This window comes from Artemia sp. Qi Xiang Cuo, chromosome 5, assembly GCF_049724085.1.
Source record: "Artemia sp. Qi Xiang Cuo chromosome 5, ASM4972408v1, whole genome shotgun sequence".
In the NCBI taxonomy this organism is placed as follows: Eukaryota; Metazoa; Arthropoda; class Branchiopoda; order Anostraca; family Artemiidae; genus Artemia; species Artemia sp. Qi Xiang Cuo.
In genome coordinates, this window is record NC_142798.1 from 61,728,572 (window position 1) to 61,742,457 (window position 13,886).

The 13,886-nt window shown below is 36.2% G+C and overlaps 1 protein-coding gene across 1 annotated transcript in view; it reads left to right on the forward strand.

Moving 5' to 3' along the window:
• Positions 1 to 13,886, forward strand: part of Rassf (Ras association family member) — a 41,639-nt gene that overhangs the window by 21,037 nt on the left and 6,716 nt on the right. The window contains exons 4-6 of the mRNA XM_089088940.1: positions 1,860 to 1,996; positions 5,620 to 5,695; positions 12,794 to 12,946. Of these exons, the coding sequence (XP_088945066.1) occupies positions 1,860 to 1,996; positions 5,620 to 5,695; positions 12,794 to 12,946 (366 nt within the window). The remainder of the gene's footprint in view (positions 1 to 1,859; positions 1,997 to 5,619; positions 5,696 to 12,793; positions 12,947 to 13,886) is intronic.

A 13,886-nucleotide genomic window follows, 5' to 3' on the forward strand; every position in this document is an offset into this window, starting at 1 on the left:
GCTGGGGAGAATAGAAACTGAAAATTCTTTTTTGTTTTCTTTTTTTATTCTAAATTGTAGATAATTTCAGAGACCACACTGCCTTTCCATGACGATAAAATAAAAGTTCAAAATAGGGATAAAATCCTTTTTATTAGACAGTATATAGAAATTCACAAAAAATACCGGATATTTCGGTCACATATACAGTGACCGTCATCAGTAGTAAAACTACTGATGACAGTTTTGCTACTGATGACGGTCACTGTATTTGTGACCGAAAAATCTCGTATTTTTTTGTGAATTTCTATACACTGTCTATTAAAAAGGATTTTATCCCTATTTTGAACTTTTATTTTATCTAAATTGTAAAAAAAAATCTAAATTTCTTATTGGTTATTAATTGCCTACTTATTTTATGCAGAAGAGGAGAAAATATTGAAGTGAAAATTGAGTGAAGTTCTCTGAACCAGCAACAAACGGATATACATATTGGACAAAAACGTGAATATTTTAATAGTGATATCAATGATTTTGTCAGGTTTTCCTGGGAGAACGGAAAAGCTGTAAGCCAATTATGGAGATTTGTGGATTTTTTTTCACTATATCTCTTGTGTCTAACAGAGTATCTGTGAGTCATCAGTGAGTACGATCTAGGATTGGAGAGCACAGAAAGTAATAAGACAGATCAACTGCAATCTGAGTTTGCAGCATCATATATAGTTTTTTATATTGGCAGAGCATAGAAGAAAAGGTATAAAGGTAGATTAGCTCAAACCCTACCAGGATTTTGCTAAACACGTGTGTATTTGATTAGCAGATTCTTCTGTCTACATATTCGTAATAGTCTAGAATATCTAAATTCCATAAGTATGTGTTTACTACAGTAGTAGCGTAAAAATGCGTTACAACTACAACTCCATAGTATGGCAACATTTGATTGAGTTTTTCGTCGTCAAGTAAAAGCATGTGGTGATAGTTTACCCAAAGAAGAAGGCTAAAAACTCAATTGCTAAGCACGTCAAGCTTTCGTTAAGTAGCTACCAAAGATTGGGGCATTGCCAACCCAATCCAGAAGGAGGAGGAGAAAATGTTCTGAGCTCAGATTAAACTCAGATTAGCTAATAGAGTAAGATGCTGTGTATATTTTACGTACCCTAGAAACTAATTATGGCACATATCTGCCATTAACACCTACCATATCAGTTACTGATAGGCTTGTAGGTGTACGCATATGCAATCCCTGGGAGGGGGTCAGTAGGATCCTGTCCAAGAGAGGGGTCAAAGTTAGAAAAAGTGCATTTTAGGTAATCATTTTCAATATTTCAAGGGTTATATAGATAAAACGTTGGAGGGATCCTCCTGCCTGTGGACTGCTGCAGTGACATGGACTAACAGGGTTAAGTTGAAAGACTAAGTTTCTCTTTCTTTAAGTATTACTCTTTCGTTTCCATAACTATTTTTCTATCAATTGAAAAAAAGACGCATATAATCTCAAATTGAATGTTATAAAAAACAAATAAATAAAAGTATGTATTTTATGTGTATTTCTAGCGTAAGGTTCTAAAAAGTTGCTCATTTCTTCTTAGAGAAATACCATCAGTACTAGTGAAGACAGTGGAAGGGGGCTGGTGCCCTTTGAAAGATCCTCTTTTTGCTAGAATGCTGTTGTTTGAGCACATTAAAGTATTGGATCATAAAAATGATTTTGCGTTGAAATGACCTTGTAGCCATCACTCCCCCCCCCCGCCTCCGGAACAATTGCCTGGTCTTCCTGATATTTTAATATTTGCGACCATATATACTAAACACAAAGCTTTATATGGAGCAACTAAATTACTTTAGTATCTGTATACTAACAGTATCCGTTTTCTTTTCAGCATAAGGGGCTACCATTCTGTCATGTTCCCTGTTATGCTGCTCTTTTTGGTCCACAGTTATTTGGGCATGGAACCCGTGTTGAGTCCCACTCATCCTTTGGAAAAGGAGAAGGAAAAACTTATGGAGGTGTTTCAAGGTAAGTGAAAAGCAAAAAACTTAAATTCAGATGAGGAAAAGGAATAACTCCGAATAGATTAGATGCTCATTTATCAATGCTCTACTGCTACTGCAGTTTTTCAATGCTCTGCTGACTGAAACTGACTAATTGATAAGCTCTCCTTCTCCATCCTACTATACACTCAAAAGTTTTGCTTCAGACATACAGCCAATAGGTTAGTTAAGAAACGGATTGCAATAGGTTAAGTATTTATCTATGTTCTACTACTATGACAGTGTAATCAGAGGGTTAGGCCGTTTTAGACTGACATACTGGTGAATTCTCTTCCACCATTCTTGCTCTAAGTTCAAAGCTGCTATTTAGACCGTCTACCTTTTTTTTTTTTCTTTTTTTTTCTACTGGAGCTACTAATGTCAAATGTCTGTAGATAGAAATGCCAGCCCCTTCCGTATTATATGAACACTTCAATAGGAAAAGTGTATCTATCTTACTTGTCTGGCTCATTTGCAGTATTGCCAAATGGGGGTACTCACCCCATTTCGGCACTTTTTTTTAGTTTAGAGCATTACATTTTTTTAATTCAGCACATTTGTTAAAGGGAATTTCTTTGATAAATTACACACTTGGCGCATCTTCGCACAAGAAATGGTACTTTTGGCACATTCTCGTTTGTAATGGCAGCGCTATTAAAAAGTGTATATTTGATTACCCTATTCCCATGTATAAATGTGCAAAAATAATTCTGCAATTTGCTATCAAAGAATTTTCTTCCTTTGCTCCAAGTACGATTTGAAGGAAAAAACAAGTTTTTGAACTGAAAGTAAGGAGCAACATTAAAACTTAAAACGAACAGAAACTATTCCGTATATGAAAGGGGCTGTACCCTCCTCAACGCCTCCCTCTTTACGCTAATGCTTGACTCTTTCTCACAACTCTATTTTTCAAAACAACAAAAACTTTAGTGTAAAGAGCGAGGCGTTGAGGAGGGGACAGCCCCTTTCATATACAGAATAGTTTCTGTTCCTTTTAAGTTTTAATGTTGCTCCTAACTTTCAGTAGAAAAACTCGTTTTTTTTTATTTAATAGTACAAAACATCAAATTTTTTGCTTACAGGTTTTAGTTAGTAAATATACGTGGTATAGGGAAAAAAAGCTATATACGGCGTTTTTTGGACATTAGGGGAGCATTTGATGAATTTTTGAGGAATATATTGAAAGGGGTGTTAGTGAAATTAGGATTGCCAGTTGGGTCAATAAAAGTTATTATGAAAATGTATGAGGTGGTTACAGTAGTAGTAAGGGTAGGTATTTCTTACTCTAGGCCAGTTTTGAGTAAGGTAGGCCTTAAACAGGGATGTACTCTTATCACAGCCTTTGTTTTCTCTTTGTATTAATGATATTGAGGAGTATTTATAAATAGAAATGTCCCTGTGTTAAATTTAGTGTTGCTGGAGCTGTTTTGTTTATTATTTGCAGATGACATAGTATTGATTGCAAAATCGGCTCCGGATTTGCAAAAGATGTTGGAGATTTTTAAATGTTGATAAATCAGTTATACTAGTTTTTGGAAAAGAACAAAGGGAAGAGAATAAGTTTTATTTTAAAGGGAAAGAGATGAAAGAAGTTAAAGATTTTATTTATTTGGGATTTCAGTTTACAAGTTCAGATAGGTAGAGTGAGCAGGTGCGAATGACCATTTGGAAGGGTCAGAATGCTTCATTGGCGTTACTGAAGAGCCCCTTTAGGCATCTAGGACCGGCAGATATTATGCTACAGAAAAGAATTTTTGAGACGAAAGTAGGTCCAATATTGAGTTATGGTGGGGAAGTTTGGGGGTTTGAAAAAGGGGAAAAAATAGAGATAGTATATTTAGGACATTTTAAGAGACTTTTAGGGCTAAGTGGGAAATTTAATAGTTTGATGTTAAAGGGGGATCTGGGATTGTTTCCATTGACTGTAAGACGACGGGTTAGAATGATAGGATACTGGGAAAAGGTGATTGGTTTACCGAATTATTGGTTAGTAAATACAGCGTATCTGGAGGCGTTGCAAGATAGAAGGAAAAGTTCATGGGCTTCCTAGGTGAGATCAATTTTAAATAGTTATGGCTTATCAGGAGTTTGGAATGAAGGGAAAATGGTAGGACTGGGAGTGGGAAATGTAGCAAAATTAGAAAAGGGTGTGCTGGCGGATTAGGAGATTCAGAAATGGCAGTGTGAACTCGCAGCCTCGGCGTCCCTTGGCGTTTACCGGCAACGGAAGGAGGTCTGGGGAATATGATATTTATTTTAAAGTGAGTTTAAAGAGTGAATAAATAAAGTCGTTTATATCAGTGAGGGTAATTTTCTAGCACTTGGAGAAAAGAAGAAATATTTAGGGAGGACAAGGGTAATTGATGGTTCTTAATCATGCCCTATGTGTGGAGAAAATGGCAAGGATCTACTTCACTTCATAGCCCTTTGTCCCGAATTACGGGATTTAAGGGAGGAATTATTTTCTGGTAATGTGGGAATAAGTGAGTGGTTGGTTTCAGTAATGGGATTTAAAGATTATAGGACAATAAGAAAGATTCCGAAGTATATAAAACTGGGAATGACACATAGAGAGATTTTTGTGAGGGGAGGAGTGAGTGCTGAATTTAATGTTGAATGTGTGTAAGCTGTTTTTTGTTTGTTTGTTTATTTTTGTAGCCATGCCCCTTGTGCCTTTAGAGCATCAAATATTTATCTATATCTATCATGTGTGCGAAATTTTGTGTAATTATGTATGTTAGTTTAATGGTATTATGTGCTTTATTATGTTTTTATTTTGTTTTGTAATTTTTCATTGTTATGGTTATGTACTATATTTTGCCAAGTGTGTTATTATCATGTGCTATTATTTTGTGTGATTTTTCTTCTTTTTTTTTGCCATGGCCCAAAGCAGCTTTTATTGCAATAAATACAATCTATATATGCTTTCTCATAGAGTGATTGTAGGAAAATAACTTGTTTAGCCTATCGGTTTGTGTTTACGTTTTTTGTTGTTTTTTTTAAACATAGTATATTTTTTACAATCTTAGAGCATATAATTGTTTTAAGTGCAATATCAGGTAATAGTTTCTGCGTAGCTTAGGATTGATTTTGTTTCTAACAAAAAAATAAAAATCAGTTTTGTTTTTTTTCTTTTGGTTTACAGTTTTAAATAATACTTCTTTTCACTCTCGGCTATTTTATAAGTATTAGGCCTTGGTGTAGCTTATAAAGTTAAGATTTCATTCGGCTTATTTTCTTAGATTTTGTAAATCCTTTCTTATGAAGGGATTTTTTTTAATTTTTATTTGCTTTTGATGGTAAAAAGCACATGTAAAGGGCAGAAGTTCAACAACAATTAAAACTAGACAGTGAAAAAAGACTGAATATTATCACAGAAGAAAAAAATCACTAGGCCAAAAAAATTACATAACTAATGGTAAACCACTAGGACCCCAGCAGTGCATGTAATGGTGCTGCGCATATAGCACTGCACTAACAATCTTAGGCTTACCACTGGTTCATGGACAAAATTTGTATTAATATATTGGTAACTCGAATTTTTTTTCTTTGATCTTCTTATGTCTTCAAGAGGAAAACCCGGGATGTTTAGTGTTTTTCTCTTTTTAGGAGTGAGCTGGAATCAAAACTGAAGATCTACAATAAGTTTTTTGAAAAGAAAAATGGTGGGCTCAAATCTAGAGAGGTAAACAAACTTTATTATTACGTAATTAGGAATAACGTAGATGTACACAGGTTCTGTCTCTAGGGGCGGGGGGGGAATAATTTTCTGAAGGAAATGAGTGGGGGTCTGGTGCCTTCTTAAGTTTGTTTGCATTTCTGGGAAAAGCATATGTTATGCTTTTTTTGCGGAATCTGACCTGTTGAAGTAGCCTACAAGGTGGCTACTGTACTTCAAACGTGTCTATTTGTTTCTAAAATTTGTCTTTATGGTCTATCAGTAGCGTATCCAGGGGGGGGATCATTATTTTATCATCAAACGTGCAATCGCCTCCTGTAATCAAACAAGATGTCAAGAAATTTTTCTCACTATTTAACCCTCGGAGCTATAAGCACTAGCTTCTCTGCAATGAAGGAATTGCGATAAGGAATCAGACTAAGAGGCGATAGTTCATTCAAACGGTGCTATAATTCCAGTGTAAGCTAAGCATTGAAACAGAAAGGTTGCGTGAGAGGAAAGAAAGAAAATGAAGTGACGCCAGCCCAGCATTAAGCATTTCTTTAAGCTTGCAAAAACCAGCAATAACGGTAAGGAGTTTACTACTATTCAGACAATAGTTTGTATTTAGTGGGTTTTGAAGCACGCATGTGTCACTTGTAATTAAAATGCAATTCCCAATTTAGATTGAAGACGACCAAATCTAAATTTGGAAATCTTCTCGTAAGAATTTTTCTTAGCTATGATCAATTAAAGGAAACAGTAAAAATGATCATTATTTGGGTGGGATCAAACTTTTTTGAAAATTAATCTTTTCCTAGAGCCCAAAATGGGATTATTAATAGTTCATTCATTTTATATTCTATTTCTTGTGTAACTATGAGCATGGTTAATGTTGGAATACCTTCATATTCCCGTATTTCCATAAACAAAAAGTAGAATCCCGCAAAAACGGTAATTTTACCGTGTGAATTGATCATTTAGAATCGTTCCAGAATTTTTAGCCGTGTCTCTAAAATTTAATACTTTTGAGGGGGGGGGGCAAACTTTGACCTACCAAACAAGTCATGTACGCAAATAATTTAATTAACAAAAGTTAAATGTTTTCAGTTTTTACGAGTTTTACGAGGAAAACGAGTTTTTGCGACCATTAGTAAAATCGGGAGAAAAAATGTTCCGATTATGATTTAATTGCCAAAATTGATGTTTTTCCAGGAACAGCGAGATAAGTAATAAAATGAGTAATTTAACGATTCAAGGGCAATCTTTGAAGCCTTGGAACAGTCGGGTAGAGAGCATTTTCTTGGTACTTTAATGTTAAGGTCACACTACATGATGCTCCAACCGAGGGGGTAATAATTGACCGTCGCAGGTGTCCCTTCCTTCGTGCCTCCGGCTGTGCCTCCGGCACACCTGAAACAGCGTGTTACGGGAAGCGAAGGAACACAGTTTTATCTTTGGCTTATGGAAAGCGCACGGCGCGTTTTTTGCGACGGCAAACTTTCTCCTCTTGAGAGGTTATCTTTACTTGGTCGTGTTGTTTACTGCGTTCGACATTGGAGATTGGAGATCCTGGGTCCTAAAAAGTGGACATTATGCTTTGAACGAGAATTTTATTACCACAAACCTTTACCATTGCCTAGAGATAAATATGCATTCTCTAGTGCTTCTCATTCGTCGATTCAAACGGCTTGGGCTCGAACGTCTTTTCAAACTCTCCGACATGAATAGCCAACCGTGTGAAGATTTTTTTAGGAAGATGCGGTCTCAAACCAGCACTTACAGTACTGTAATAAACTTTTCGTTCCTCCAACTTCTACATCGAATTCGTCGATATGAAAGTATAACGGATTTTGAAGCTCAATATTCTAATGAACAGTTGTCCTTGCCCAAGGCCAAGCGAGTTAGATCCATCGGTGTTGTGTCTGTCAGTTCCGATTTTTCTTTGCCCGGGGACGATGAAATCAAGCTCGAGCTAGGGCGAGCTCGTATTGAAAGCCAGCGAATAATGAAAGCCTTGATACCCGACGACGTACTTTCTGCTTTCGGTCACCAAGTACCGAATGTTCGTCCTTCTGTACTTCACGACAGTGACTCAGACGATGACTCAGAGGAAAATACTCTGTCCGATAAGCAGGAAAAGGCTTCCGCGACTGACACTGAATCGAGCTCGGAAAGTGACGGCATCTTTGAAGATTTGCCAGTGATTGCTCACTGTGTGAAACACCAAGTTGGGTTAGTGAGCCTGTGACGAACATGAAGAATTCTAGATTTTGTCTTGTCAATACTTCTGACGGATTCATAACACCAATAAAAAAATCCACGCTGTTGTGGCTTCTGAGGGAAAGCTCTGAGAAGCTGAGTAGTAACCAATTAAAACAGGTGATGGTCCAAGGCCAACGAGTAGGACTACGTGAGTCGCCACAAACCAATGCAGAGGTCGGTGTGAAATCGGACAATAAATATCTGAGAAACTAGTTATTTTTTTTAGTTGGTTGCTTTACTTAGCGCTTTTTACTAATAACTTGGTAGTAACAGTTTTTCTGACTGTTGCTTTACAGTTTTCTCTTCATTGCGTTCGGCTTAAAAATGGAGAAATTTGTGGGGGTTGGTTTTGATGGGGCCAGCAACATGTCAGGCTGCTATTCTGGTGCACAGGCAGAAATTAGGAAAAAATATCAGCATGTGATCTACACCCACTGTGCATTGCACAGCATAAATTTGGCTTTATGTAAAACTAGTAAGGTAGGACTTGTTAGGTCAACCTTTGATACTATTCAGCAGATTTTATCATTTTTAATATCATCACCAAAAAGAATGAATATGTTTGTAGAAGCGGTTGCTGTCGTTCTTCCTGAGATTCCTAGGTGAAATCTCTTGTATTTTGTGGAAACGAGATGGGTGGAGCGTAACCATTGCATTTTATTTCTTTTGCCTTAGTGTTGTGCAATTATTTCCGTAATTGAGGAAATAGTTGGTAGCATACGGTGCAATACGGAAGTTATTTCAAAAGCAAATGCATTGGTTTCAGCAGTAACCAAATTTAGTTTTATGTTCACGTTGGCTATGCTAAAGTTTATTAGTGCCATAATGCTCTCTGTCTCTAAGGCGCTGCAAGCCGAAGATTTAGACTTAGTTGGGTGCTGCCGGCATGTTAAGCTATGTTCTGATACTTTACTGCAGTCAAAACAAAATGATTTTGAAACAATTTTTCAGAAAGCCTATGAGCTTGCACAAGAGGTAAATGTGGCTCCGGCTGTTCCAAGGTCTATCCGCCGAACGTCCATCAATGATAATGAGTCCATCAGGGTTTTTTATCGCGAGTCATTGTTAGAACCTTACTTTGCTTCACTTATTGAAGAACTTGATCAAAGGTTTTTGCGCCATCAGGAGGCATCTTTCAAAATCTGAAGGCTTTTGCCAGCTAACAACAAGTCATTAAATATTAATGAATTTGTGAACACTGTTGCTGTTTACAAGGGATTTCACGGGGGTAGACGTGCGCTCGAATGTGAGTTAGTCCTTTGGAAACAGAAGTGGCTCGGAAAGTCTGAGAAACCATCAACTGTTGCTTCGACTCTTGCGTCAGGCGATGCAAGATTTTTCCCATGCATTTGAAGGCTTTTGACGATTTTTCAGACATTACCAGTAACTACCGCTTCTGCTGAGGGGAGCTTTAGCTGTCTTAAGCGATTAAAAACCTATCTGCGGAGCTCCACGGGCGAGGAGCGTCTGAACGGACTAGCTCACATGACCCTGAACCATGATATCCAGGTCGATGCTGACCAAGCTTTTGATCGATTTGCAGCCAAAAAAGACCGGTGGCTATTACTGTGAGAGGTTAGGTCGTCTTTCGTTGCTCGTTTCTCTAAGTGCAGTTGATTCTGTTTTTTAAATTTTAATTATGCTTTATCCTCTGTAAACAATGTTAATATCAATACATTTCTTGCTTTCATGGCTGTGATAATAGGTAGGCTAAGGCCACACCCCTCCGAAACCCAATTCTGGGCAATTGTCTTTGATATAACATTATTTTTTATTTATTTGATTCTCTAAAACAAGGGTCCCAAAGGCAAATATAAGGAAAAATGTACTCTTTTTTTTATATTTTCTAAATTCTGCCGCTATTTTCTAATTCAACAAAATCCTGGATACGCCACTGTGGTCTATCCCCTTATTGATAATTCAATCTTTCTTGTAGCTCATTTAATCCTCAATATTTATAGAAGATTTTGTTGTTGTTTTTTTTCCCAGAGTAGGCTATGTATGTTCCGTTTTACTAAAAAAAAATTGTTGTACAATCGAGCTTTTTATATCAGAATCTTTGCCGTTCCTTGTATTCCCAAGAAAAGCCTTCATTGCATAAACAAATGGTCCTTAAGACTTATGTCCCCTGTTCAAGCTTTGGGATGTTGTTTTTCATCATTTTCAACCAGTATTTTCGTCAAAAAAGGAAAGGGATCTGGAGTCCTAATTAGAGTCGAAATGGAATAGGTACAAAGGGGCTCTCCCACCTCAGGGTTGTTATATTAGGAAAGGGAGCTTGCTCGGTTCTTTAAATCACCAAGGCGTCTCAATATTGGTCTGAATTTTAATGGCGGTCAAAAAACCACAATCTTATTTCTGATAGCACAGATGTTGGAGAGCACAGTTGAAAAAGTTGAAATTCAATTTTGATTGTTGGTGCTACTGTCTTTTGTTAATGTGCATAGTCAATCAATCAATCGTTTATTACCCACAACTACAAGACAACAAGTAGTACAAGTGGAGTATAAACGTAATAATAAAAAAGAACATCAACAAACATACCCAATTAAATTAAACTAAGAAAAGAAAAGTGAAAGAGCGTGGTCAGGGCCAATATTACAAAATGCATCTGCAGAAAGCTTTTTGTGTAGGTCACCGAGCTTTTGAGTTACATCCGTAACATAAAAAATTTTAACTAGATACCGATTTCTAGTCCATAGCGGCAGAGAAAGAAGAAATTTGCAAAATTTGAAATATGTAACTTTAATTTTGTTTTTTTAAATCCTTTAGCTTAAGAACAGAATGAAAACCCAAAAAATAAAGCACAGAATGATCAGAAAAAGTCGAGAATAAGTGCCCAAGAGCTCTTCTGTTATATTTTCCACGGTTTTCTACAATTTTTGAATAACTGAACTGAATTTTTCTTACTGAATCAGCGACAATCTGTTTACGAAAGAGAGCTTGAGAATTAGAAACAGTAATACCAAGCCACCGAAAGGAAGAGACAGAAAGTACAGAAAATTCATTACATACCAGAGGAGTAGACGAAGACAGATTATAAGATGAGAATTCACACTTATCAAGATTCAGGGATAGACCAATATTCAGGAAAGACTGAGACACTAAGGAAACCATCGCAGAAAGAGCAGATTTAGTACGACTAATCAACAGAATGTCATCAGCATAAGCAATGTAAGAAATATCAGTAGAACCAGAAAAATAAGTGCCTGAGATCTTTTCCAGAACAGTAGAAGCACAAATTTTGAAAAGGGTTGGTGTTAAAACACCTCCCTTCCTAACACCACGAAGCACTTTAATAGTCGTTTCTGAAGATTTCAGGCGGAGTGAAGACTTAGAATACTAAAACCGTAAAAGCTAAATAACCAAAAAATTAAACCCAGAAGAAGCCAATGAAAAGAGAAGCTGATTGTGAACAAAAGAATCAGAAGCCTTTAATATATCAAGTGTACAGAGATAAGCGCCCTTACCCTTAGAAGAATTAGAAAGTAGAATAGAAGAAAGGACATGATGAGCATGTTGGCACCCCACACCAGGTCTGAAACCAAGTTGATTTTTGCCAAAGAAAGAAGTATTTTGAGTTAGATTAGGTAAAAGAATATACTCGAAGACCTTGCTAATATTGCAAGAAACAGAAACTGGGCGGTAAGAAGAACAATCTGTTGACGGTTTACCTCTTTTTAAAATTGAAGTCACGATGCCACACAAGAAGTTTTGCGGGACGACAGAATACGCCAAGCAAATTTGAAACAAAAGTGCGCGATTTGACAGAAATTCAGTACATCGGAGAATTAGATGCTTTTTAGAGATGCCATCAGGATCATTAGATTTTGACTTAAGATGTATCTAAATATTCAAAACTTCACAACACGATATAGGCAGAACAAAGCGCTGAGTTAGAAATCTAGGGACCATTTTAACAAACGCTTCACCAAAGTTTCTATGAACTGAATAATTCAAAACGGAGAAAATCTTCGAATAATATGCATGCCAAGAACTTGGTGGAATAGCATTATTACTTACATCAGAATCGTCTGTTTTTTTATTAAATTAAGAATTTAAATCGCGGCTGTTACTATCAAGACCTTAAGTCTTGTCCTTGGAAGAGTTGATGAAATATGCCTATAAAAGGAAGAATCAAAACCAATCTAACCAAGCCTTTGTCATAGGGTAAACAGTTTCTTTCTGGATAAGGCCTATTTCGATATTTAAAAGGAAGAAGCTGAGATGAATAAAACTTTCAGGAATGTGCTCAGATATCAATTTTGAAAATCTGAAAGTTTCACTCACCTTGATGAAAAGTTTTCTTAAAAAGGCTCAAATAAGTTTTCTTAATTATAATTATATTAATATTATATATAATTATAATTAATTATAATAATTTTCTTTAAAACCTTGCTCAATAATAGTCAGTAGACGATGTCTTATTACAAGGGAAGTAAGGTAAAATCTAACCAAAGGTTTGTCATAGGGTAAACAGTCACTTTCTGGATAAAGTCTATTCTGATGTTTTGAAATAAGAAGTAGAGATGATTAAAGCTTTCATGAATTTGCTCAGATATCAGTTTTTAAAAATCTTTGAAAGTTTTGTTCACCTTGCTCGATAATTTCCTTAAAATTAAAACTAAAATTTTTTTTATGGAAATTAATTGTTGACCCTGTGTGGAATACGGTGGCTGAACTATTTTCCTTTATTAAATTTATTTATTTTATTCAACACAGGATAGCCATTGTCCGAATAGCCATTGTTTAGCCTATGATGGTCAAGTTTTTTTTTTCTTTAAAATATTCAAACAAATATGTTCCGATTGTTTACCCTATAATGATCAGTGATCTTCAAGGTCGTTATCCTTTTTATAGGTGAATGGACGTATGGTGCTGGAAGGTGTTCTAAAAGTTTATTGGGGTGTACAGCATACAATATATCTGAAAGAGCAAGATGATCAAAGGCTGCCAAAAGCAGTTCAAAGGAAAACTTATAGGAGAGCCGTTTCGGCTGCTTTAGACGTAGATGTAAGATTTTACTGATTTTGCTCATATATTTTATTTTTAATTTGCCAGAAATTAATTCAGTTTTAGATCAATTATTACTGGTAAAGGGACAAAATTAAGGAATAAAGAGTAGTAAAAAGCTCTGAAGGGTGAGGGCCAAATTGCTTCCTCTCCCTTCCCTTGTGTGTTCAATTTGAAACAAGAATTTTGGTCATTTTTGAAGGACAACCCGGGAGGAAAATATGCATTTTTTGAAATTTATTTCATAACCTCCGAGACAATAGCAAAATGACAGTTACATATAAGTAGTAGAAGATTTCACTTTTTAAGTATTTGAAAGTCTAAAGCCCTACATTTTAAACAGTGCCATTTTTGATCATGCAAGTCCGGTTTTTAGCATCTGGAACCAAATCCAAAGCCGTGCAAATAAAACTGTCCTTTTTTTAATTTTGCCAGTCCTCTTTTTAAGTGTTTAAAGCCAATCTAAAGCCCTGGAGTTTAAAAAGTGTATTTCGTATTTCTACCAAGTCCCTTTTTAACGTGTTTGGAGCCAAATAAATAGACCTGCAATTTGAACGATGCCCCTTTCAATTCTGTAAATCCCTATTTTAAATGTTTGGAGCCAACCCCAAGGCATACAAATTAAATTATGGCCTTTTTTGTGCCCTGTTTTTGGGCACATTCTACATGGCATTTTTAAAGCCGATCGGGAAATACCTATCAGTGGTTTTCCAAATCTTCGTTCAAAAGAAAGTTTTTTGGCACCAATCGGCCAAGCTCATTTTTTTCTTTTATATTGGTCCATGTCAAGGAACTTAAGGCTGGAAGTATGACCTGATCAGTCATAATATGTTTCTCAGCCTATTTTCCGGCCCTCTACCACCCTTTCCACTACCAAAGAAAATTTTTAATTCCGCAAGTTCAACCGTTAGTGCTCGGAGCTAATTTTGAAGCCCTGCTG